The sequence below is a fragment of the Scyliorhinus torazame genome, chromosome 1 (genome assembly GCF_047496885.1).
Source record: "Scyliorhinus torazame isolate Kashiwa2021f chromosome 1, sScyTor2.1, whole genome shotgun sequence".
NCBI lineage: Eukaryota > Metazoa > Chordata > Chondrichthyes > Carcharhiniformes > Scyliorhinidae > Scyliorhinus > Scyliorhinus torazame.
The window spans coordinates 290,168,953-290,195,741 of NC_092707.1; the positions used below are offsets into that span (position 1 = coordinate 290,168,953).

Genomic DNA, 26,789 nt, shown 5'->3' on the forward strand with positions numbered 1-26,789 from the left:
TGGAAGCTTCTCCGCCTCCGACACGCCAGTTCCGAGGCCAGGGGGGAGATCCGCCGCCATCAGCTCCCGATCCACCGCCATCGGCCCTCCCTAGCCTTCCACATTCCCATCCGCCATCCTCCCGGCCCACCGCTCCGGCGCGATGCCCGAGAAAGGCTCCAGTAAAGGCCCGAATACCAGGGGCACGGGAGTTTACCAGGATCGGGACAAACCGGCTCAGATTCGCTTCAGTAACATCTCGGCCGCTAAAGGTATGGGGGTGGGGTGGTAACGGTGGGAATGTTGAGGGAGGGGTTGAATATTGTCAAGAGGGATAAGCTATTAAGTTTTATGAAACATGTTTCTTTTTCAGCCGTTGCAGATGCCATAAGGACAAGTCTTGGCCCAAAGGGCATGGATAAAATGGTACAGTGTTGTATTTATAATTGAAACTTGTACATTGTCATACACTACGCCATTTTCACTTAAAATTAACTTACACAAAGCACACTTTTCCCCCATAGATCCAGGATGGAAAAGGTGATGTGACGATTACCAATGATGGAGCAACTATTTTGAAGCAAATGCAGGTTTTGCACCCAGCAGCAAAAATGGTAAATGCTGTAAAGCTACTTATTCTGTTATGGTATAAGGTTTGCTCGATTTTCTAAATTGGATCAATTAATTGGAAAGCATTTTTATAATCCAATAGCAGCTCCACTGTTTGATTTTAAATTAATTTGATCTTAAATATTAATTTGCCTTGCCTTCAATAAATAGTTGCCATTCCAAACTTGTGGCAATTTCATGCTTGTAATCTAAAGGCAATTTCTTTTATTTGACTTAAGTTGGTGGAGTTGTCAAAGGCTCAGGACGTGGAAGCTGGTGATGGGACCACTTCTGTTGTGGTAATTGCAGGAGCTTTGCTCGACAACTGTTCTAAACTGCTTCAAAAAGGTTTGTACTACAATTAATACATCAGAACTGACTTTTAATATGTACTTAAATGTTGAGATTAAGTGTTCACTGAGATGTAAAGCATGGACTATACGGCACAAGAACAGGCCATTGAGCACAACCAGTTCATGATGGTGTTTATGATCCACTCTTATCTCCTCCCATCTTTCCACTTCTAAATCCTACCATCTTAATCCTCTTCTCCTTTGTCTAGTGCCCCCTTAAATGCATCTGTAATATTTGCTTGAACCATTCTTCGGTAGCTCGTTCCATGCACTTGCCACTTTTTGGATAAACATAAGAACTAGAAGCAGGAGTAGGCCATCTGGCCCCTCGAGCCTGCTCCCCCATTCGATGAGATCATGGCTGATCTTTTGTGGACTCAGCTCCACTTTCCGGCCCGAACACCATAACCCTTAATCCCTTTATTCTTCAAAAAACTATCTATCTTTATCTTAAAAACATTTAATGAAGGAGCCTCTACTGCTTCACTGGGCAAGGAATTCCATAGATTCACAACCCTTTGGGTGAAGAAGTTCCTCCTAAACTCAGTCCTAAATCTACTTCCCCTTATTTTGAGGCTATGCCCCCTAGTTCTGCTTTCACCCGCCAGTGGAAACAACCTGCCCGCATCTATCCTATCTATTCCCTTCATAATTTTATATGTTTCTATAAGATCCCCCCCTCATCCTTCTAAATTCCAATGAGTACAGTCCCAGTCTACTCAACCTCTCCTCGTAATCCAACCCCTTCAGCTCTGGGATTAACCTAGTGAATCTCCTCTGCACACCCTCCAGCCCCAGTACGTCCTTTCTCAAGTAAGGAGACCAAAACTCCAGGTGTGGCCTCACTAACACCTTATACAATTGCAGCATAACCTCCCTGGTCTTAAACTCCATCCCTCTAGCAATGAAGGACAAAATTCCATTTGCCTTCTTAATCACCTGTTGCACCTGTAAACCAACTTTTTGCGACTCATGCACTAGAACACCCAGGTCTCTCTGCACAGCAGCGTGTTTTAATATTTTATCATTTAAATAATCCCTTTTGCTGTTATTCCTACCAAAATGGATAACCTCACATTTGTCAACATTGTATTCCATCTGCCAGACCCTAGCCCATTCACTTAGCCTATCCAAATCCCTCTGCAGACTTCCAGTATCCTGCACTTTTTGCTTTACCACTTATCTTGGTGTCGTCTGCAAATAATACCCACTTTCTGCCTACCTCCTTTTTTAAACAGTGGTGTCACGTTTGCTAATTTCCAATCTGCCGGGACCACCCCAGAGTCTAGTGAATTTTGGTAAATTACCACTAGTGCATTTGCAATTTCCCTAGCCATCTCTTTTAGCACTCTGGGATGCATTCCATCAGGTCCAGGAGACTTGTCTACCTTTAGCCCCATTAGCTTGCCCATCACTACCTCCTTGGTGATAACAATCCTCTCAAGGTCCTCACCTGTCATAGCCTCATTTCCATCAGTCACTGGCATGTTATTTGTGTCTTCCACTGTGAAGACCAACCCAAAAAACCTGTTCAGTTCCTCAGCCATTTCCTCATCTCCCATTATTAAATCTCCCTTCTCATCCGCTAAAGGACCAATATTTACCTTAGCCACTCTTTTTTGTTTTATATATTTGTAGAAACTTTTACTATCTGTTTTTATATTCTGAGCAAGTTTACTCTCATAATCTATCTTACTCTTCTTTATAGCTTTTTTAGTAGCTTTCTGTTGCCCCCTAAAGATTTCCCAGTTCTCTAGTCTCCCGCTAATCTTTGCTACTTTGAATGCTTTTTCCTTCAATTTGATACTCTCCCTTATTTCCTTAGATATCCACGGTCGATTTTCCCTCTTTCTACCGTCCTTCCTTTTTGTTGGTATAAACCTTTGCTGAGCACTGTGAAAAATCGCTTGGAAGGTTCTCCACTGTTCCTCAACTGTTTCACCATAAAGTCTTTGCTCCCAGTCTACCTTAGCTAGTTCTTCTCTCATTCCATTGTAATCTCCTTTGTTTAAGCACAAAACATTAGTGCTTGATTTTACCTTCTCACCCTCCATCTGTATTTTAAATTCCACCATATTGTGATCGCTCCTTCCGAGAGGATCCCGAACTATGAGATCCTGTCTCATTACACGGGACCAGATCTAGGACCGCTTGTTCCCTCGTAGGTTCCATTACATACTGTTCTAGGAAACTATCGCGTTTACATTCTATAAACTCCTCCTCAAGGCTGCCTTGACCGACCTGGTTAAACCAATCGACATGTAGATTAAAATCCCCCATGATAACTGCTGTACCATTTCTACATGCGTCAGTTATTTCTTTGTTTATTGCCTGCCCCACCATAATGTTACTATTTGGTGGCCTATAGACGAGTCCTATCTGACTTTTTCGCCTTACTATTCCTGATTTCCACCCAAATGGATTCAACCTTATCCTCCATAGCACCGATGTCATCCCTTACTGTTGCCCGGATGTCATCCTTAAATTACAGAGCTACACCACCTCCCTTACCATCCACTCTGTCCTTCCGAATAGTTTGATACCCTCGGATATTTAACTCCCAGTCGTGACCATCCTTTAACCATGTTTCCGTAATGGCCACTGAATCATAGTCATTCACGATGATTTGCGCCGCAACATACCATCCTGGAGCCTCGATTGCATCCGCAGAACCGCCTGTTTTATTCCCCTTACAATTGAGTCCCCTACCATTATACCCCTGCCATTCTTCTTCCTGCGCAGCAGAGCCAGCCACGGTGCCATGAACATGGCTGCTGCTGCTGCCTTCCCCTGGTGAGCCATCTCCCTCAACAGTATCCAAAGCGGTATATCTGTTTTGCAGGGAGATGACCGCAGAGGACACCTGCACTGCCTTCCTACTCTTGCTCTGTCTTTTGGCCAACCAATTTCTATCTCCCTCAGTACCTTTCACCTGCGGTGTGACCAACTCGCTAAACGTGCTATCCACGACGTCCTCAGCACCGCGGATGCTCCAAAGTGAGTCCATCCGCAGCTGTAGAGCTGTCAAGCGGTCTAACAGGAGCTGCAACTGGACACACTTCTTGCACGTGAAGGAGCCAGGGACAGTGGACGTGTCCCTGAGCTCCCACCTCGCACACGAGGAGCATGACACGGGTCTGAGATCTCCTGCCATGTCTTAAACCTTCGGTTAACTTCAACAATTACAATTTCCCCCCAAAAATTAAATAGATAAACAACGAAGAAAAAAATAAATACATATGCCAATGAAAAGAAACAGAAAAACAGAAACACTACTTACCAATCACTTACCAGGGATAAAAAGCACTTCCTCCCCACCCAGCTTTGAATTCCCACCTAGATTCAAATTCCCAAACTCACTCTTGGTTCAGTCTCACTCTGGCTGTGTCTTCTCTGGCTCATTGGGAGTGAGTTTACAAGTTGCTCTTTTTGAATTGTCCTGAATTGACTCCCCTCCCCCACCTGCTGAAGTTTCTTCTGAATTTCTGTTGGTGGTGACTATCTTGAACTGATTTATTATGCTCCCAACAAGAGCACAAGAGGAAATAGTCTCTATTCTCTTTTCAAAACCTTTCACAATTTCGAAGACTTTGCTTTTTAAAAATTTAGAGTAATCAATTATTTTCTTTCCAATTAAGCGGCAATTTAGCGTGGTCAATCCACCTAACCTGCACATCTTTGGGTTGTGGGGGTGCGACCCACGCAGACACTGAGAGAATGTGCAAACTCCACACACTGACCCGGAGTCGGGATTTTGAAGACATCTTATGTTGCCTCTTCGCTTCCTTTTTTTGAGTTAGAAGAGACCCTGCCTGTAAACCCTATCCTGATATGTATGCCTCCTGCATTTCTGGTATCATCCTCACAAATCCTCCCTGTACCCTCTCCATTGCCGCCTCGTTTCTTTTATCGAATGGTAACCAGAGCTCCACGCAGCACTCCGTATGGTCCAACTAACATTTGAGGCAAGTTTAACATTAATGATCCTTTTTATAGAGCAAGTTTGTGACTTCTGTAGTCATTGCTATTCTTATTTAGGCAAGATCTGGTTTTACAGCCATATCTTTTCTGAGCACTTGCCTTGAGGTCAACTTCACTCCATCTGGATTTAATTTTATTCTTCCACCTTTGGATCCACTTGGACTTCTCTTGCATGTTCACAGCCTCTCTCTAACAGCATTGATTCAGTCTTTATCCTGGCTTTACTGGTCCAGAGAAGTCTTCTTTCAACTGACTTATCAATCCTAACCGTGCTTCTTTACCAGCAAAGCCTTGGTCTCATTCCCTCCTTAGCCCAACCTTGGAGTGTTCCAAACTCAACATGTTACTGAACTCTTATGCCAGGCCACACAGAGAGTGACCTAGGGCTGGGATTGAATCCGCGTCCTCGGTGCCATGAAGCAGCAGTACTAACCACTGCGCCACCGTGCTGTCCCTTCTTCCCTAACTTAACAAGACTGTTTCAACCTTTTGTCCAAAATAATCAAACCAGACTCTTCCCTGTTTTCTGACTCTCTCTATGTGGGCCTTTTTGCACGTTCTCTTAGTGTCTTTTCACCACATTGTCGACCCTTTATATATCCACAACAATATTTTATTTAGCGGTAGTCCAGCAAATATTTCTCTCTCTGAAAACAGTATCTGCTACCTCCACATCCTTTTTGTTTCTTTCACTCTATTAAATGTTGCGTGCCCTTTAGTTTTCATGTTTTAAGAGAATACTTTTCTTTATTCCTTCATGGGATGTGGGTGTCGCTGGCAAGGCCGGCATTTGTTGCTCATCCCTAGACTATTGCAGAGGAGATGCAAGAGCCAGCCCCTTTCCAGTGGGGCTGGAGTCACAAGTATGCCAAACCAGGTAAGGATGGCAGATTTTTTTAGAATCCCGACAGTACGGAAGGAGTCTGCACCAACCCTCTGAAAGAGGACTGACCCAGGGACACTCCCCACCCTATCTCTGTAACCCCACCTAACCTGACATCCCTGGACATTAATGGGCAACATTATCATGGCCAATCCACCTAACCTGCACATCTTTGGATTGTGGGAGGGAACTGGAGTGCCCGGAGGAAATCCACGCAGTCACGGAGAGAAAGTGCAAACTCCACACAGTCACCCAGGGCCTGAATTTAACCTGGGTCCCTGGCGCTATGGGGCAGCAGTGCTAACCGGCACAATGATTTTCTTCCCTAAAGGACATTAGCGAACCAGGTGGGTTTTTTACGTCCATCGACAATAGCGTCATTGTCACCACTGGACTTTTAATTCCAGATTTTAAAAAATTAAATTCAAATTCCCCTATTTTTTTTGTGGTGGGTTTCAAACCTGTGCTCTGGAGCATTACCCTGGATCTCTGGATTACTTTGCATTTCTAGTTTGAAATGCTGCCCTGTTTATTTGCTGCGTTTTCTGTATATCATTGTTGATATTGATTAATTTCATAATTTAAAAAATAATTGTTCTGCAGCATCTATTTATCAGAACATTGGACACACAAATAGTTTTAATGAATTGTTTTATTTTAATTAATCGATCAATTATTTGTTAAAGGAATCCATCCCACAATCATATCTGAGTCTTTCCAAAAGGCAGTAGAAAAGGGAATTGAGGTTTTGACTGGCATTGCCCAGCCTGTGGAACTAAGTGACCGGGAATCTCTACTGAATAGTGCTAGCACTGCTCTCAGCTCCAAAGTAAGGATTCTTTCAATTGTGTGAATCATATTGTTGTTCATTTCTATGTTATTAATGGGTGTAGCTATATAGTATAATATTGTATTTATCACAGGCCATTACACCATTTCCGTAACATTTTGTTGCACTTAAAGCACAGGAGCGATCTTTTTCCATCGCTTTGTGACTGACGCCAATCCTGCTGTGCCGAGAGCATCGCGGGAGAGGGCCAAAATGGGCTTCACGTCGGGCGCTGAGTCACCTCACCTGCGGCAACTGGCATGATCAGGATCACGCCCTCGCTGGGCATGATCCAGGGAATCGTATTCAAATGATCCATTGAGCTCATCTAAATATGTGTAGCTGGTTTGAGGCCCCGGCTTCTGCGAGTCAACAGTTGCAATGGCAATCCACAATCGGAGACCGGCATGATGGGCATTCCGGGGGTCTCAGGCCTTTGGAGCTCCTTGGTGGTCAGTCACCTGGGCACACTGGCAGTGCAGGTTTGCAGTGCCAAGGGGTAGGGCCTGAAGGGGCCATGTCCATGAAACCGGGGGGGGGGGGGGGGGGGGGGGGGGCACGCGCGAAGGGGTGTCATGAAGGTAGGGGGATGGTTGAGGCGCTGGTGGGGGACTGAAGGAGGCGGCACTAATACTAGGGAGGCCCTCAGCAACCTCATAACAGGGTATGCTCACTTGGGCAGGGAGGGGTGGTGGTGGTCTTAATGCCCACAAAAATGGACGTGGGGCAGGGTTACAGTCATGCCTGGGGTGGGGGACTCCCATTAACCTTTATTGGAGGGGCTGGGTAGGTTGCCCCTCAAAAACCAAACAGGAAATCATACAACAGATGAATAACACCCCACCGCCCTACCCTCCCTTCCGTTCCCCTCCACTCACCGTGCCTTCCCAATTTTTACTCCCTGTATCATCTCATCTCTTCTCTTCCCCCAAACCAACAGACGCACACCCTCTCGAGGCAAACTTAATTTTTCAGGAATTCTGTGAGGTCGCTCATCCCCCCCCCCCCCCCCGGACTTGCTTCGGCGCCCTCGAGTCCCTCCATTCTGACAAAATCTATTGCCGTGGTTAGCATTGCTGCCTACGGCGCTGAGGACCTGGGTCACTGTCTGTGGAGTTTGCACATTCTCCCCATGTCTGCGTGGGTTTTGCCCCCATGTCTGCGTGGGTTTTGCCCCCACAACCCAAAAAAAAAGATGTGCAGGATAGGTGGATTGGCCATGCTAAATTGCCCCATAATTGGAAAAATAATAATTGGATACTCTCTTTTTATAAAAAATAAATAAATTTAAACATTTTTAAATCCATTGCCGGGCTACGCCCCATGGACTCTCGGGTCTTCCGACACTCCGAAAAGCACCACTTCTGGACTTGAGACCACCTTCACCATCAGCACCTCGGACATTACATCTGCGAACCCCAGCCAGAACCCCCTCTGCTTTGGACAAGGTCAAAACATGGTTCGCCCCCGTGCACTGCCCACACTTGTCCTCCACCCCCTCAAAGAACCTGCTCATTCTGGCCACCGTCATATGCGCCCAATGGACTACTTTGAATTGAATAAGGCTAAGCCTAGCACACGAGGAGAATGCATTCACTCTCCTCAGAACTTCCTCCCACACCCCAGCCTCCATTTCCCTCCCCAGCTCTTCCTCCCTCTTCTATCGGGGCTCCCTCCCAATCCATTAACTCCATTTAGCTCTCCGACACCCTACCTTCGCCTACCCCTATTTTCAACGCCACCCTGTTCTGCAAGCAAATCTATGATTCCCACAAATCGGTGCCCAGACCGAGGCACCCTCCAACCTCAGATGCTGCCGTCACTGTCCCCACAACCTCCGGGCCACGCCATCGCTGGGCTCGTGGAGTACCTAGCCGGCGAGAATGGCAGAGGTGCCGCCAAAGAGTGCCACATTCATTTGTGGTGAATCTCCTGGGCCACTGTGGAACCTTATTCCCTCCATTCAGAATACTTTTTACATCCCTGTTTCTCTCCAGGTTTATTCCTTAACATGGAAGTTTGCTGATCTCTGTCAGTTGGCAAAGTAAATCGTGATCAGTAGGAGGTTTCCTTGGGATTGTTTATTATACTGAGAGACTTTGCAGTTGAGGCTTCCGAGAGTAGGCCCCATCTGATTCTTTATCAGTGTGCCCATCTCTGGTGGGTCTGTCCCACTGCTGGAGGAGAGTACACCTAAGGTTGGTAACGGTGATTATGGAATATTAATAGCCATACTGAAGAATCTCCTATTTGTCAAGCTGTTGTTTGACCAGTCTAGAGGACATTCCTAAAAAACCTGGGAACCAATGATTAAATGTTAGAGAAGAGCATTTGGCAGACCTTGACTGGACTAGAGATATGTAAGTATTGCTTTGCTACAATGCTTTGTTGCTGAGAAGTGTGTCTGAATTTAAGATATTTTTCGATCCGACAGTGAAGAGTTCAGGTGTGTGATAAAGGAGAGACAGACTAGAGAGCCAGGTAATAGTTCAGAGACAAAGTTGGACAGATAGAGAGGGAAATTTAAAAAATTAACACGTAATACGCATGTTTCCAAAATGGAAGCTATAAAGGATAGGATTCCCAAGCATGTGAAAGTACTGAGGGAAAACATCAATGTTAATAAAATGCTACCCCTGTTTTTCAGCACTGACAAACTTGATCAGTCTTTTCTACTCCAGGCAAATACTGCTATCACTGACTCAAAATTAAACTGCTTTTATTTTGTAGGTTGTTTCTCAGTATGCCAGTCTCCTTGCTCCAATGAGTGTTAATGCAGTCATGAATGTAATTGATCCTGCAACTGCCACTAGTGTGGATCTCCGAGATATCAAAATTGTCAGGAAACTAGGGTAAGAACGAATATCCATGGATGTGTTAGTAATTCATATCTTGATTCTCATAACTTTATCGCATGTATTTGGTGAACATAATAAGGAAATCTGTTTTCAATCATGATTTCATTTAGCAGCTTCAGTGGTTGTTGTGATTTTGATTGACTCCCATCCAGTTTGTTTGAGAATGGCTACTGTTACCGACCGGTTTTTGGGGGGACGGGGGGTACAAACTGAAATACTTTATTTTTCTCACTGTCTGTCCATTAGCAGAGGTGTTTTAATTTTGAAATAGGCTGTGGCATGTTTCCCCAGGCCCTCTGTTTTGTGAGATCAATTTTTAAAAGTGACTCACAGTTAACTCTCTTTTGAGTTAAATTCGAAGTATTGTTCATTTATACATTCAAACCTGGGGAATGGATGCATTCCAAACCATTCCCAGGAACGTTGGAAAGATAAGCAGAGCAATGTAGATAGAAAAGGTTCACCTGCCCAGAAAAGCAGGCACAATGGAGGATGCGAGAAGTCTTCCTGCAGACCAATGTATTCCCATTGTAACCAAATAGGTCGTTCCAGACCTGTCTGCTGGAAATTGGGGAAAGCCTGTAGGTCTAATAGGGCTCCATATGAGTAGCCTCCCGAAGGGTGCCCAAAGGCAGAGCAGGTGTAGAACGGTGCTACAGAAACCTACCCTTTCTGAGTGTCTCTCTGAGCTGGACAGATGTGCAGAGAGCTTCCAGAGTTTTCTCCTTTTGGGAACCGTGTCTCACTATTTGTCCCAAAATGTGAGCAAGTCTGTTGTACTGCTCTGGTATGTGGGCCACTCAGTCCTTAATGTTGGAGAAAAACCTAAACCAACCCCTCTCTCTAGTACTTCCTAAAGACCAAAGTCTTGATCAGTAGAGTGGGAGTGGATCTGTGTTTTCACCCCTCCACAGGGTCCACCTAGAGTGTGACCTTGTTTCAGGCCCAGTCATGGTAGGCATTGTCCCATAACTAGCAATTGCAGGAATCTGTTTCCTCCCCAAAAGATTTGACTGGCAGCAAAGTGATAGGCAGCAACCAAAATGAAGCCAGTGTCAGCCAGCAAAAATCTGCAGAAGTGCAGAAAACTGGGGAATGTTTCGAGGCCCAGAAGGGTGAAATAAACTCCATAACCATTGAGCAATAGATGGATGAATTCCAGCATTAGGCCAAGAGGTCCAGGAAGGAACAATATAGTTTAAAATAAACTCTCAAGATATACCAGAGCAGGGAAAGAGAGGAAGGGAGATGCCCCAATTTAGTTGAAATGCCTGAAGGAAGCCAAGTTATAAACAAGGTTAAGGAATTGACTCATATGGCTGGCAAAAGGCTTTCCAAATTTAAATGTCGATCAAGGGTGACCCCAAACTGAGATAGCGAGTGAGATGCCTCTTCCCTTTGCAAAGCCACAGAGGAGTGCAACTGAAACTGTATCTCCACTTGAGGGCAGCGGTGTTCCAGGGGACAGGGAGATAAACGCACCGGCTAAGAAGCAATTGATTGGCCTCGCTGGAAAGCTTATGGCAAGTTTAAGTAGGGACCAGGAATGTTCCCAAATTGGCCCAGAAAGAATGGGGGGGATGCCTCAGTTAGTTGAAAAGCCGCAGAGTCTTTTAGCGAGAGCTCACTGGCCACTAGAGGGCAATTGTGTTATGAAAGACAAGGTGCCTACAATTTAACTGACCAGAGAAATTCCAACCAAACTGGATCACGTACTCTCCCACCTTAGTGCAGAATCGCATGGTAACCAGACTGGGCTTCCCAGGGTATTTTAAATTATTTGTAACAACCCACTAGGTCAGTGTTCTCCTTGGTGACCCACGCCGTCCGACCTTTTTTGCATACCTTTAATGTGACAGGTGAGCCTGCCTTGTCCTCACTCCAGTCAGCTTCACAGGCAGAGAAGGCAATGCGCATATCAAGTGCAGAGTTCAGCCGGTTTCTTCGTGCTGTCTTCATCATCTTTGAGGACTGAAAATCCAACCTCACACATGCAAGCTGTTGTGAAGAGCAAGAGCACCAAAATGCTTGTTTTACTCAGCGCTGGCACTCCTCTGAGACGCTACTCCAGAATGCTGACAGCCTCATGGACTTGTGTGTTTTTAATGCGGTGTCACAAGTGAGGCGCAGAAATTCAGTCTCTTCATTTGGAGTCAACTGTATGTTAATAATTGACTCAAAGGGGTTTTTCACCCACCTCATCTTTCAAAATCTGAAACTTGAGGACAGCACAGTAGTTAGCACTGCTGCCTCACAGTGCCGAGGTCCTGGGTTCAATTCCAGCCCTGGGTCACTGTCCATGTGGGGTTTGCACATTCTCCCCGTGTCTGCGTCGGTCTCACCGCCATGACCCAAAGATGTGCCTGGTAGGTGAATTGGACACGGTAAATTGCCTCTTCATTGGAGGGGAAAAATTGGGTACTCTAAATTTATTTTTAAGTCCGAAACTTCTCTGAAAAATAGCGACAAAAGCTGTTGAGCAGCACAGCCAGATGTGACTGAATAAGGCTTGCCAGTCTATTGAGACTTGCTAATACCGTTTTCTTCAATGTGTCGTAGCAGTGTGGAGAGCATGTAGTAGTTTTAGCTTGATATTCTCACTTGCCAAACTTTCAATGACTTTTGGAAAGCATCTATTCTTCAAAGTGCCGAAAGCAATCATCATCCTTCCCTTGCAATTTGAGCTTCAGTTTGTTTAGAATTGCAAAGATGTTTGCAAGGTAATAGTTAACATCCAGCTCTCACTTGTCAGTACTTCACTACATATAACACAGATGGGCGTTGCATCCTGATTTCCATTGGCACAATTAACAAAGCCATACCTGAAGAAATCATCTTTATACTGCTTTGTTCCCGATTTCAGTTTCTTGGTAGTTTGTTCACCAGAGGCCCTGGAATTCTGTACATAGCTCGCACTAGCACTTCTTTGTCCTGCTGTGGGACTCTCCTGAGCAGCTCTCCATATTCAGTTGTGAGATCCTGGTCTGTGTCTCTAGCCCACTCTTCCTTATAACAAAATTATATTTCTCCAGTCCTTCAGTCCTATTGCTTGTAGCTAGAAAATGAAGCAATCTCTCCCCTGTGATTTTGACCAGAAGCATGGACTTACAGGGTGCGTGACATCCGTCTATGTGCCGGGAGCATGACCGCTCTCTGCTGCCACTTCTGGCAGGACGATTACATTGTTGACATTTAAAACCCAGTCGCAGCTGGGATTTTGACTAAAAAGCCAGGCGCTTCTCTTGTGATCTGGAATGCTGGGACTGACCGCCCCTCAACACCCATGAGTTGCGACCCACAATTTGACAAACCTGCTCTTGGCAACAGAACTGTAGCCCTACCCAGTCTGAATGCAGGTGGAGCCCCTTACAGAAATCAGTCTTCCTATCATCCGGTCCTAGAAAAGTTGGTGCAGGTTCAGGGTAGATTGCCTGCCTGTTGCCATGTAAACCCATAGCAGCCAGTAACAGTAACTGGAGAATCCTGGTGATGCTCGTGCCCGAGCCAGACACTAAACCAGAATCCCTGACAGAGGCCGTGTCCTATTAAAACACCCCAATTTTCTGACATTCAGCCTCACCACAGCCCCTGAGTTTGAACATTTGAACCCCAGGTTACCAAGGTGGACAGGGAGGAACTCTGCTGAATCAGAGCCACTTAGCCCTAGATCAAAAGACCAGACGCTCGCTGTGAGATACTTGGCATTCCGCTACAGATAGCCTGGGCAGCAGGACCATTACTCGTCCTTGTGTGCTAAGCACCCTATCAAAACCCCAGACCCTTTAGAGTACACATAATCAAGAGTTGGGCAGGCAGTGTTCTAAAACCCATGGCTTTGCTTATGCCTGATCAGCAGAGGAAAATTCGGAACTCTAGCCACGTTGAAAATTCCCACATTACCTAATCGTTCCCCATTCCAGACAGCACAAGGTCCTTGCTGATGCACTAACTCTGATTTCAACCCACAAATTGCAGCAGGGAGCTGCCTTTGCTAGTTTTGTGTTTGACATGGCAGTGTAAATGAGAGAAGAAATGCATACTTTCTTAATTTCTGTCTTCAGGAGAAGACATGGATTTTTAAAAAATAATTAACTTTTTCTCTGAGGACAGTGTGGGACTAAAATCCCACACTGTATATTTTTGTGACATCTCTACAGACAACCTCATCGCAATTTCTAAAATATAAAAACTGAAGAAAGATCTTGCCACCTTTTTAATTCCTAATGGCCGAGACATTTAACAGTCTGGAATGCAGACCATGGTTACACATCCTTTGCCGAAGACCAGGTATAGTGGTTGGAATCGTGTGACACACCCCTCCCTGGCTTGTGTAACAAGCAATATTGCCTTGTCAAATTGTACAGCTCAATCTGCTGTTTATCATCAAACTCGTAGCTTCACAGACGAGGAGTTCAGCCCAGGTTGACATCCGGCCCCATCTACACTGTTTCTGCTGAAAGTTCTACATTATGTGCAAGGCTGATTAATCTCTGCATGCAATCTCTCATCGTATGATGCCAACGCCACAGGAAAAGTGAATTATCCAGCATTGTTCTTCAACCCACCAACCTCTGTGAAGGAATACCTCATAGGACTTGATTCTGGACTCTGGAACCCATGTGAAACAATATTCCTTTTCTCTGTGGTCTCTGCTGTAAATCTTTTCTCATTTTTTATTATCCGTGCAAGGGGGGCATTACAAACGCTGTGTTCGTGTTTGTGCGAACAAACGAACCCTATCAAATTTGCTGTGGGATTATTAATGGAAAATTCCATTGCAACAAAACTGAGGGGTTGGGAAATACAATATTGCTTACAAAGAGGAAAACCAATTGCAACACTTTTCTGTTTACAGACAGGTGGTGAGAGGAAAAATCAAATCTTTTTAAAGTTTAAACCCCCCTCCCCCCCCCCTCCCCCAATCCTTCTACAACAGATGTTTCAATTGTCTGTGGACTGTGTGTTTGGAAGGTTCATGCTTCAAGCTACCGATTGACCTTCAATTCTATGCAGGAGTACTAGAGATTTGCCAGCTAAAACTGCGAGGCATTTTTTGTCAGCTAGTTTGTCAATGAACAACAGTTCCCTTGAACACTAGTCCAGTCTGGCTTCATTAGTGATTACTGAATCTGCCACAGTGGTTTACTTGCTTTTGAGTTTTGTCATTGAATATGTTGCGGGAATCACCTTGATCCCAAAGGTTGTTTTTTGACCTGCAATCAGAAAGTTGTACATTAGAACTCTGGTGAGTATGGATTTGCATTAGTCAGCAGACAGCAATTAACAGGATATCAGTCTTGTGCGATATAGTCTTGTAAGATATTTTCATACCTTTTTATTAAAAAATGAATTTTAATGTAAGTAATCTAAATCTGTTTTGCAGTGGAACGATTGATGACTGTGAATTAGTGAATGGTCTGGTTCTGACTCAGAAAGTGGTTAATGCAGGTGTAAGCCGAGTGGAAAAGGTTAAGGTTGGACTCATCCAGTTCTGTTTGTCTGCTCCAAAGACTGATGTAAGTACTTCTTTTTTGCATGGAAACTCTTGCATGCAGCTGCATTATCAGATATTATACGGTTAATCAAACCAGGCAAGTAGACTCTGGTCAAGGCATTGCCATGGGTTCACACTTTGCACCGTCCCATGGCTCTCGCAAAACACCTTTTTCGGCTTCCACGAGAAATGTACCTTTGATGGAATTACACCAAACCTTCTACTCCTTGCATATTTCTGCTATGCAGTTGATATATTTGAAACTGCAGCTGCATGTAAGAGTTTCCTTGCATGCGGCTGCAGTTACTAATACTAATTATAACTCCTGAATGTGAACTGGTTTTGTCCTTTATGTACTGATTGTTGCCTGCAGCCTTAAATACTAATACAACACTCCCCGCAAGCTCCTTGAACTACAACTTCTTCTGATTGCCTTTCTCTCCAGTTCTCCCTGCCGTACAACTTACAAAAAGTCATGAACCGTATCCAAGGGTGCTGCACAGGAATGTCCTGGAACACAATTTCACATCAAGGCACATAGATTGCTAAATTGCCCCTTAATTGGAAAAAATAATTGGATACTCTAAATTAAAAAAAAAAGAATTGATACTGCCAAAACTTCTACCAATATAATAGTTGGTATTCTCGTTAAGGTTTTATCCAGTAACCACCTATTAAGTATTAAATTTGGTATGTGGCAGATGCATTTTATTGAAACATGTTTCTTAGTATTGCTCTGTGGTTTTAGTTGATATTTTACGCTCAGGTTTTTGGAGTGGGATTTGAACCCACAACTACAAACTACAAAATTTGAACTACCAACTAATGCACAAATTAGGAGAAGTGTAGGCCCTGGAACCTGCTCTTCTATTCACTAAGATTGTAGCTGATCTGATTGTGGTCTCCATGTTTCTATCTTACCTACCCCAAATATTCTTTGATATTCTTGTTAAGAATCTATTTACCCCTGCCATAAAAATGTTCAAGACCCTGCATCTATCATTATTTGGGGAAGAGAGTTCCATAGACTCTCAAACCCTCAAGAGAAGCAAGTTATCTTTGCTTCCATCTTAAGTGGAAGACAGGCTTATTTTTAAACTGTGTACCCCTAGTTCTAGTCTCTCCCAAAAGGAGAAACATCATTTAGCATCCACACTGTTGAGCCCTCTCAGAATCTTGCAAGTTTCAATAAGATCTCCTGTTAATTTAAACTCCAATGGATACAGGCCCATCCTGCCCAACCTTTCCTCATAAAATAATCCCCTCATCCCAGGAATCAGTGGAGTAAACTTCTCTAAACTGCTAATGCAGTTATGTGCTTCGTTGCGTAAAGAGACCAAAACTGTGTACACTACTCCAGACGTGATCTCACAGATACCTGGTATGACAAAGAAAATATTTCTAATTTTATGTTCCATTCCCCTGCAGTAAACTACAGCATTCCATTTGCTTTCCTAATGACTTGCTTTACCTGCATATCAACTTTTTGTGACGAGTGTGTGGAGACACTCCGTTGCTTTTGTACTGTAGAATTCTGAAATCTCCATTTAGATAATATGCCATTTTTTCTATTCTTCTGCCACAGTGGGCGTGTTCACATTTACCCACATTCTACTCCATTTGCCAAATTTTTGCTCCTCTATGTACCTTTACAGACCCCATATGTCCTCTTCACACCGTACTTTCTTACATATCTATGTGTCATCAGCAAATTTAGCAACTATACATTTGGTCCCTTAATTCAAATCATTGCTATAGATTGGAAATAGTTGAGACCCCAGCACCGATCTCTGTGGCATTCTACTTGTTACATCTTGTCAACCCAAAAATGACCCATTTATGCCTACTTTTATTTCCTGTTAGATGACCAGTCCTCTACCAATACTCCATACACTGTTGTGACTTCTTTCCTATACTCTTTTACTCTGTCCTTTCTGTGGCTCTGTTCCAATTATGGCAATCAGTGAATTTGCCCTTCTTTCTATGTTATCTATGTCCTAATGCTTAAGAGTCGCCAGGTATCAAATGATACCACCACAAGTTTCAACCGACTATCGATCAAAGAACCAAACACCAGTTAGTTAGTTCAAGGTCAAGGGTACTTTATTTACACACAATTAGTCGTGCAACATAAACACTGCTAGTTAACTACACCTATCAACTAATACAACCTGTACTTAACTTCGGGCACCCGGCTTAGGTCAGAGAAACAGTGGCTGCTGTTCGATTCTGGATCTATCGAGTCCGAAGGAGTAACTGTTGCTCAGCTAGGCTCATCTGTCTGGCAGTGAGCATTGAACTTGCACTTGCTTCTGGTGTTGCTGCACTTGGAGATTGCCGTGACCGGGGTACCAGGACCAAGAGAGAGTGAACATCTGGTGGACTCTTCTTCTTATACTTGGGGGTTTTCGTGCTCTTTTGGGCGGTCTCCGGTTTGGGCCCCACTAATTGGGTGATCCCTGATTGCTCTGTTCGATTCCTAACCAATAAGTGGGCGGGGATCTGGATGGTTAGGCGTGTCCCAAGCGGTCACTGACCCCGTTGTTTGCGTTTCCCTTGAACAGGAGTGGCGCCGAAATGTCTGGGACTGTCTCGGTTGCTCGAGTACCAGTCCATTGTTTTGGTGAAGATGGGACATCAAATGCTAATCGACCCCATTAAAATGCTAATTGGACGGAGTTTTGATACCGTCTGGACTGCTTGCTTACAAATATTCATTTCAGGCTCTGAGCCTGCCTGAGTCTTGGCTTGTCCATTTTACCCACTAGGCTTTGAGTTTCTCCGTACCTAGTTGGAAGTGGCCACCCCAGATGGCTCCAACGCCATGAGCTCTTTTTGTAGTAACCTTTGATGTTGCACCTTGTTAGATATCTTCTGGAAATCTGAGTGCACCACCTACAGGCTCTCTTTTATCCACGTTTCCAGTTAGTTCTTCAAAGCACTCAAATTAGTCAAAGCAGTTTCCCTTTCACAAAATCATGTTGACGCTGCCTGATTGCACGGAGATTTGTACATGCCCAGCCAAAACTGCCGTAACAGATTCTAGAATTTTCCCCATACCTGTTGTTAAGCTCACTGGCCTATTTAATCCGTCTCGCTCTCGGGGTGTCTCGCGCTCTCGGGGTGTCTCGCTCTCTGGCGCTCTCGCTCTCTGGCGCTCTCGCTCTCTGGCGCTCTCGCTCTCTGGCGCTCTCGCTCTCTGGCGCTCTCGCTCTCTGGCGCTCTCGCTCTCTGGCGCTCTCGCTCTCTGGCGCTCTCGCTCTCTGGCGCTCTCGCTCTCTGGCGCTCTCGCTCTCTGGCGCTCTCGCTCTCTGGCGCTCTCGCTCTCTGGCGCTCTCGCTCTCTGGCGCTCTCGCTCTCTGGCGCTCTCGCTCTCTGGCGCTCTCGCTCTCTGGCGCTCTCGCTCTCTGGCGCTCTCGCTCTCTGGCGCTCTCGCTCTCTGGCGCTCTCGCTCTCTGGCGCTCTCGCTCTCTGGCGCTCTCGCTCTCTGGCGCTCTCGCTCTCTGGCGCTCTCGCTCTCTGGCGCTCTCGCTCTCTCTCTCTCTCTCTCTGGCGCTCTCGCTCTCTCTCTCTCTCTCTCTGGCGCTCTCGCTCTCTCTCTCTCTCTCTCTGGCGCTCTCGCTCTCTCTCTCTCTCTCTCTGGCGCTCTCGCTCTCTCTCTCTCTCTCTCTGGCGCTCTCGCTCTCTCTCTCTCTCTCTCTGGCGCTCTCGCTCTCTCTCTCTCTCTCTCTGGCGCTCTCGCTCTCTCTCTCTCTCTCTCTGGCGCTCTCGCTCTCTCTCTCTCTCTCTCTGGCGCTCTCGCTCTCTCTCTCTCTCTCTCTCTGGCGCTCTCGCTCTCTCTCTCTCTCTCTCTGGCGCTCTCGCTCTCTCTCTCTCTCTCTCTCTGGCGCTCTCGCTCTCTCTCTCTCTCTCTCTGGCGCTCTCGCTCTCTCTCTCTCTCTCTCTGGCGCTCTCGCTCTCTCTCTCTCTCTCTCTGGCGCTCTCGCTCTCTCTCTCTCTCTCTCTGGCGCTCTCGCTCTCTCTCTCTCTCTCTCTGGCGCTCTCGCTCTCTCTCTCTCTCTCTCTGGCGCTCTCGCTCTCTCTCTCTCTCTCTCTGGCGCTCTCGCTCTCTCTCTCTCTCTCTCTGGCGCTCTCGCTCTCTCTCTCTCTCTCTCTGGCGCTCTCGCTCTCTCTCTCTCTCTCTCTGGCGCTCTCGCTCTCTCTCTCTCTCTCTCTCTGGCGCTCTCGCTCTCTCTCTCTCTCTCTCTCTGGCGCTCTCGCTCTCTCTCTCTCTCTCTCTGGCGCTCTCGCTCTCTCTCTCTCTCTCTCTGGCGCTCTCGCTCTCTCTCTCTCTCTCTCTGGCGCTCTCGCTCTCTCTCTCTCTCTCTGGCGCTCTCGCTCTCTCTCTCTCTCTCTCTGGCGCTCTCTCTCTCTCTCTCTCTCTCTCTGGCGCTCTCGCTCTCTCTCTCTGGCGCTCTCGCTCTCTCTCTCTGGCGCTCTCGCTCTCTCTCTCTGGCGCTCTCGCTCTCTCTCTCTGGCGCTCTCGCTCTCTCTCTCTGGCGCTCTCGCTCTCTCTCTCTGGCGCTCTCGCTCTCTCTCTCTGGCGCTCTCGCTCTCTCTCTCTGGCGCTCTCGCTCTCTCTCTCTGGCGCTCTCGCTCTCTCTCTCTGGCGCTCTCGCTCTCTCTCTCTGGCGCTCTCGCTCTCTCTCTCTGGCGCTCTCGCTCTCTCTCTCTGGCGCTCTCGCTCTCTCTCTCTGGCGCTCTCGCTCTCTCTCTCTGGCGCTCTCGCTCTCTCTCTCTGGCGCTCTCGCTCTCTCTCTCTGGCGCTCTCGCTCTCTCTCTCTGGCGCTCTCGCTCTCTCTCTCTGGCGCTCTCGCTCTCTCTCTCTGGCGCTCTCGCTCTCTCTCTCTGGCGCTCTCGCTCTCTCTCTCTGGCGCTCTCGCTCTCTCTCTCTGGCGCTCTCGCTCTCTCTCTCTGGCGCTCTCGCTCTCTCTCTCTGGCGCTCTCGCTCTCTCTCTCTGGCGCTCTCGCTCTCTCTCTCTGGCGCTCTCGCTCTCTCTCTCTGGCGCTCTCGCTCTCTCTCTCTGGCGCTCTCGCTCTCTCTCTCTCTCTCTCTGGCGCTCTCGCTCTCTCTCCTCCTCTTTTCCCCCCCCCCCCCCTTTTTATGAATTGAGGAGTCACATTCACGATCTTACAACCTGATAGAATCCCAATGCTACTACTGTTACAGCAGCCACTTCTTTTTAGGCCGTAGGATGAAGTCCTTCAGAACCTGGGGAGGGGCCAAACACTGGTCTTAGGTCCACTCTTCTCTCCCTCAAACTGAATGCAGAATTTAATCTTGCTACCGAGGGGCTTATTTACTGTGAGGTAATTAATTAACCCTGTCTCGTTCACATGATCAAATCTAGAATCGCCTGCTCTGGTTGGTTGTAGCACATGCTACTCGAGATAACTATCCTTAAAACGCTTCATGAATCCTCGTCTGGGCCACACTTGCCAATCTGATTCATCGACTCTATATGTGAATTAAAATTGCCCATATTTTGCCATAACCTTGTCACTAGCCCATTATTCTTTCCTGTGAGGTTACTGTTAGGGGCCTATAAACTACTCCCACAAATGACTTACTTTTACTATTGCTTTACTATATCTACATTAGTATTATTGTATCTACATTACTATATTTACTGTAGCTGATACTACATCTTGATTTTTAGAACCAAGGTCAGCCCTTTCTAATGTGCTAATGCCATCCTTAATTAACAGAGCTACCTCTCCACCTTTTCTTGGATTCCTGTCTTTCTGAAATGTCATGTACCATTGAATGTTCAGGTCCCTGCATTTTCATCTGATTGTCTATATTTATTTCTATTTGTACGCTCAATTAATTTATTTTGTTGCAAATGCTATGGGCATTTAAATACAGATCCTTTATTTCTATTCATTACTATTTCCGCAACCTCTAGCTTTATCTGCTGGCTCACTATTAAGTTTGTGCTCTCTGTTCCTTCCACACTCTGATCATTTTCGTTATTGTTATCTTGCTCTCTTTGCCTTGTTTTTTGTTTAACATATAACATCTCCCCAAGCTTTATCCCTCACCCCCATTATTTAGTTTAGAGCTCTCTTTATCGCCCTAGTTATAAGACTCACCAGAACACTGGTCCCAGTGTCGTTCAGGTGAAGACCGTACCAACATTACAGCTCCCACTTTCCCTCGCACTTTTGCCAGTGCCCCATGAATCAAAACCCATTTTTCTAACACTAATCTTAGAGCCATGTATTTAACACTAATCTTATTTACTCTACTCTTAATTTCTCGTGGTTCAGGTAATAATCCAGAGATTATCATGGTACTGTTTTTTAACTTGGTCCCGAACTCTTCATACTAAGCAGAGCCTCGTTTCTAGTTCTATCTGAAATTGGTACCAATGTGGATCATGACCAGTGGACCCTCCCCCTCCTGCCTATCCAGCCCTGTGCAGATGTCCCGAACCTTGGCACTGACCAGACAAACAGCCTTCCTGACTCTTGGCTGCAGCAAACGGTGTTTATCCGCCTGACTGTGATGTCTTACTACGGGTCCTCCCGGGTGAATGGTTCCTCTCCCAAGGTGCCATAGTCGGTCATCCACCCTGAAAGCCCTACTTTCGTCAATAAAGACTGAAAGCACCTCCGACCTGTTGGACAATGCAAGGGCTGAAGAGCCCCCTCCGCTCCCATGCCTACTTCATTTGCAATCGCGCACTTCTGACCCTGACCACTGACCAAAGAAGATCCTTTCGGAAGAAGTGTGGCTGCGATACAGAACTTCCCAGTAGAGCCGGCTTCCACGTTGCTGGAGGAGGTGCTGACGACAGGGGGACTGGAGAAGGGGGCAGTATCGGCGGTTTATGGGGCTATTTAGGAGGAGGAGGCGGCGCCGCTAGAAGGGATCAAGGCCAAGTGGGAGGAAGAGTTGGGAGAGAGTATGGAGGAGGGGTTCTGGTGTGAGATGCTCCGGAGGGTGAATGCCTCCACCTCGTGTGCGAGGTTGGGGCTGATACAGCTGAAGGTGGTGTATAGAGCACACCTTACAAGGGCGAGGATGAGCCAGCTCTTTGAGGGGATTGAACATGTATGTGAACGTTGTTTTTTTTGGGGGGGGGGGGGGGCGGCAAACCACGTTCATGTGTTTTGGTCCAGTCCAAAGTGGAGGATTACTGGAAGGAGGTGTTTAGGGTAATCTCTAAACTGGTGCACGTGAAACTGGACCTGGGCCCTCGGGAGGCCATATTCGGTGTGTCGGACCAGCCCGGGTTGGAAACTGGCACATAGGCAGATGTAGCCTTCGCCTCGTTGATCGCCCAAAAGCGGACCCTGTTAGGGTGGAGATCAACCTCTCCACCCTGTGCCCTGGCGTGCCGGGGGAACCTGCTGGAATTCTTGAAGCTTGAAAAGGTCAACTTTGAACTGGGGGGGGGGGGGGGGGGGAGATGGAGGGATTCTACGATTCATGGGCATTATTCATTATGCACTTTCGAGAATTGGATCACATCGCACATTAGGGGGGTTGGGGGGAGGGGGACTGTGTGTTAATGGTGACTATAGACTAAGGGCAGCACGGTAGCACAAGTGGATAGCACTGTGGCATCACAGCACCAGGGTCCCAGGTTTGATTCCCCGCTGGGTCACTGTCTGTGCAGAGTCTGCACGTTCTCCCCGTGTATGCGTGGGTTTCCTCTGGGTGCTCCGGTTTCCTCCCACAGTCCAAAGACGTGCAGGTTCGGTGGATTGGCCATGATAAATTGCCCTTCATGACCAAAAAGGTTAGGAGGGGCTATTGGGTTACGGGGATAGGGTGAAAGTGAGGGCTTAAGTGGGTCGGTGTAGACTCGATGGACCGAATGGCCTCCTTCTGCACTGCATGTTCTATGGGTGATTCCTGATTCCTTTTTGTCACTTGTTTATGTTAAAAAAAGTATGACTGCCTCTTAGAATAAAGTGTCCAGGTAACTTTCCACTTCCCTGATGCAGTGTCGTGTCCTCAGCTCGGCATCCAGCTTAATGACTGAGCTGAAGTACCTTAAGCCGCAGACACTTACTGCAGAGTTGTTTACCCTGGATCTCTCATGTCCAGCAGCTCCCTCATCCTGCAGTTGAAACACATCACCTGTCCTGCCAAATGTATTGTGTGTTAATTTATTATTTTTCTTTAATTTATAATAAATCATACTATGCCCAATAAGCTTTACTGCTGCTAGTAAATCTTTTAACTAGTACAGTCCGACTTGGGCAACAGTCACTGTCTGAGAGCAGGAGCTTCTTGTAATTTTTATTTTATTTCATAGATGGAAAGTCAGGTTGTAGTTTCTGACTATGCTCAGATGGACCGTGTATTGCGTGAAGAGAGAGCCTACATTTTGAACTTGGTGAAACAGATCAAAAAATCTGGATGCAATGTTCTGCTTATTCAAAAATCAATTCTAAGGTAATTTGTTTGAGTCAGGCATGAACTTATGCTGTGCAAATGATTGTCTGGTGATTATAGGAAGGTTAGAGCACAGAAATGTGATGTGCTGGTCCAGAATGGTATTTTGCTATGGAGGAGCATAGTATGTACTCATGCTGTACCTTATCTTTTTGGTTAACTGTTTTTTGGTAGTAGGACATTTGTGGTGCATTATATATTTGCACAGCTGGCCATACTACTTTTTCAGACAAATTAAAATACAACAGTAGATTGTTCTAATTACGTAGACACCATTTATGGATGTCTTGGAGAATGTACAAGTAGAGTAAAATGCAGTTTGGCACATTTGAAATTGCACTTTGGCAAGTTGCTTTTCAAATTAAACGTTGATTAGAGCCTCATTGGGACAGTTAATGAGCAAAATGACTTCTTATGCTGTCTTCTGAGAATTTTAAGATCAGCATGGAAAATCCATGTCTTAAATGCCAGCAGAATAATTTTATTCCGGTTCAACCTAGCTCCTAGTTGATGCAAGTTTGAAGTGCAAGCTATTCTTAGATTTGAGTATTTCACAAAGATCATAAGGGTTGCTGGTGTAAAGAAATGTATGCTGGAAGCAGTCTGTATTTGCATGGGAGTGGTTAATCGTGATGCTGGGGACCCTGTTGCCTCAAGGCGCCACGGTCCCAGGTTCGATCCCGGCTCTGGGTCACTGTCCGTGTGGAGTTTGCACATTCTCCCCGTGTTTGCGTGGGTTTAGCCCCCACAACCCAAAGATGTGCAGGGTAGGTGGATTGGCCACGCTAAATTGCCCCTGAATTGGAAAAATTGAATTGTGTACTCTAAATTTATTTTTTTTAAATAGTGATGCTGGGTGTCAAAAACACCCGTGTTCTATTCTTCAGCAAGATCTTTGAGAGTATAAAAAGGCACTAAATGTCATGTAACTTTTTTGTATCATTTCTATTCCTCTAACCATTTATTCACAAAGCTTTGAAATGCTTTGTTCCTTCAGTTTGGACCATCGCAGTCAGGATTAACACTATTAATGCTTGTTACAGGGATGCACTTAGTGACCTGGCCCTGCACTTCCTCAATAAGATGAAGATTATGGTGATCAAAGATATTGAGAGAGAAGATATTGAGTTCATCTGTAAGGTACAAGATGCTTTTGAGATAGCTATGTGATGAAATTTTGATTTATTTCAAAAATTGACGTGCTATCAATCTGAATTCATCTCTTATGATGATTTAAAAGCTATTAAATATTAATTTTATTTCTAGACTCTTGGCATAAAACCAGTTGCGCATGTTGATCAGTTTGTGCCAGATATGTTGGGCACTGCAGAACTGGCAGAAGAAATCCATTTGAATGGTTCTGGGAAACTGATCAAGGTAAGGAGGGGTTATTGAGTTACGGGGATAGGGTGGAAGTGAGGGCTTAAGTGGGTCGGTGCAGACTCGATGGGCTGTATGGCCTCCTTATGCACCGTATGTTCTATGTAATAATGAACAATGCATTTGTAGTTAGCAGCAGATTTAATTCAAGTTCTTTTGCTGTATATAAGCTGCACTGAAGATTCAATATTGGGTATAATTGTAATTACTTAATTATACTCAAATGATAATTTTCCATTGCAGATTACTGGCTGTGCAAATCCAGGAAAAACAGTATCCATTGTTGTACGTGGGTCCAATAAATTGGTAATGGCAGAGGCTGAGCGTTCTATTCATGATGCCCTCTGTGTCATTCGTTGCTTGGTAAAGAAAAGGTAATTTTTTCCACATTACTCTTTAGTCCAGTGAAGATTAATTGGGATTTTAAAAAAAACTTGTTCAACTTTTACCTTCAACTCACGGAATACATTCATTTTGATTTTGCGTAGATTTTCATATTCATGGGAAATCAAACAATGAAATCCTGAGAATTTTGAATTGGTACTACATAGTGTTTTTTTTAATAGTATGAATTAAGAAAAAGCTGTCTGGCTCATTGAAGCCAATTATCTCAGGCACGTAGTGTTAAAATTTACACAGTCGTTGACTTTATTCAACATAATTAAAGGAGAATAATGATAGGATCAAGACTTTCTAAAATACAATAATTCTATAATCCAGTGAATGAATATCTTTTAACAGGGCTTTGATTGCTGGAGGTGGAGCTCCTGAGATTGAGCTGGCTCTACGTTTAACTGAGTATTCCCGTACTCTTAGTGGCATGGAGGCATACTGTATACGTGCGTATGCTGATGCGCTAGAAGTTATCCCATCTACTTTGGCTGAAAATGCAGGTCTTAATCCCATTTCCACTGTCACAGAGCTGAGAAATAGACATGCACAAGGGGAAAAAACCGCAGGGATTAATGTCAGAAAGGTGAGATTTGCATCCCTAGTTTTTTTGTTAGGAATTGTTGCTTGTCCGTGTTGAAGAAAAATGTTTGCCAGCTGACTCTGTGCAATGTTTTTTGTTTTTTTTCCAGGGTGGTATTTCTAACATTCTGGAGGAGCTGGTTGTGCAGCCATTGCTGGTCTCACTCAGTGCCCTGATACTAGCTACAGAAACAGTTCGTAGTATCTTGAAGATCGATGATGTGGTAATTTGTTTAAGTTATGTATGGGGATGGGTGGGAGTGTTGAGAGAGGACCTGTGTGCTCTGTTATAGTGCTCCTGAAAGCAAACTTTTCTTGAAGATAAAATGACAGGCAAATGATCTAATATTGATGATGTCAAAATAAAATATTTATTGTGCCATTTTCATTAATTTCATACACTAGTTAAGATGGTAGATTTAGATGATGCAAGTTACTAATGCTGTTCAAGGTTTGATGTATGTTTTGTTGTAAGACCAAAATATATTTCATGTAAGTTTATTTCTGGCTTCGCATGGCATATTTAGTAATTTGGGTTAATTTTTTTTCTCCCCAGGTTAATGCACGATAAGTTGTGTTCAATGAAAGTGAGTGGGATGTCTTGATTCCCCATGCACTCGTCTGCTGTGCTAACCCGTGATTGAGCACAGCCTTTCTAATGTTCCATAAGATTATCACTGCAGAGTCTCCACATCTGTGTTTCCTAACTGTAGCATGCTTTAACTTAATAAAATGTTGGAAGTTTGAAGTTCAACTTTGTTTGATTCACATTTTCCTTTTGAGCGTTTATGTTGTTGTATACCATAGGATTACATTTGCATATTTCTGTCATATATTCATTCAGCCCATCCAGTCCTTGGTATTTGCATTGCACTCTAGTCTCCTCTCATCTTCCGTCATCTAAATTACCATCATAACCCTGTATTTCCTTCTCCTCAAGTGCTTGTCTGGCTTCCATTTAAATGCATCTGTACTATTTGCTTCAACCACAAAGTAGTT

At 45.3% G+C, this 26,789-nt stretch overlaps 1 protein-coding gene across 1 annotated transcript; it reads left to right on the plus strand.

The window, feature by feature from the left end:
• cct4 (chaperonin containing TCP1, subunit 4 (delta)) lies at positions 1–26,544 on the plus strand. The gene is made up of 14 exons (XM_072507315.1): positions 1–251; positions 353–405; positions 504–593; positions 828–936; positions 6,492–6,634; positions 9,365–9,486; positions 14,876–15,008; positions 23,299–23,438; positions 24,482–24,578; positions 24,705–24,815; positions 25,062–25,192; positions 25,560–25,794; positions 25,901–26,014; positions 26,347–26,544. The coding sequence occupies exons 1-14, from the start codon at positions 143–145 to the stop codon at positions 26,359–26,361; spliced, it is 1,602 nt and encodes a 533-aa protein (XP_072363416.1). The 5' UTR covers positions 1–142; the 3' UTR covers positions 26,362–26,544.
• Positions 26,545–26,789: the final 245 nt, after the last annotated feature.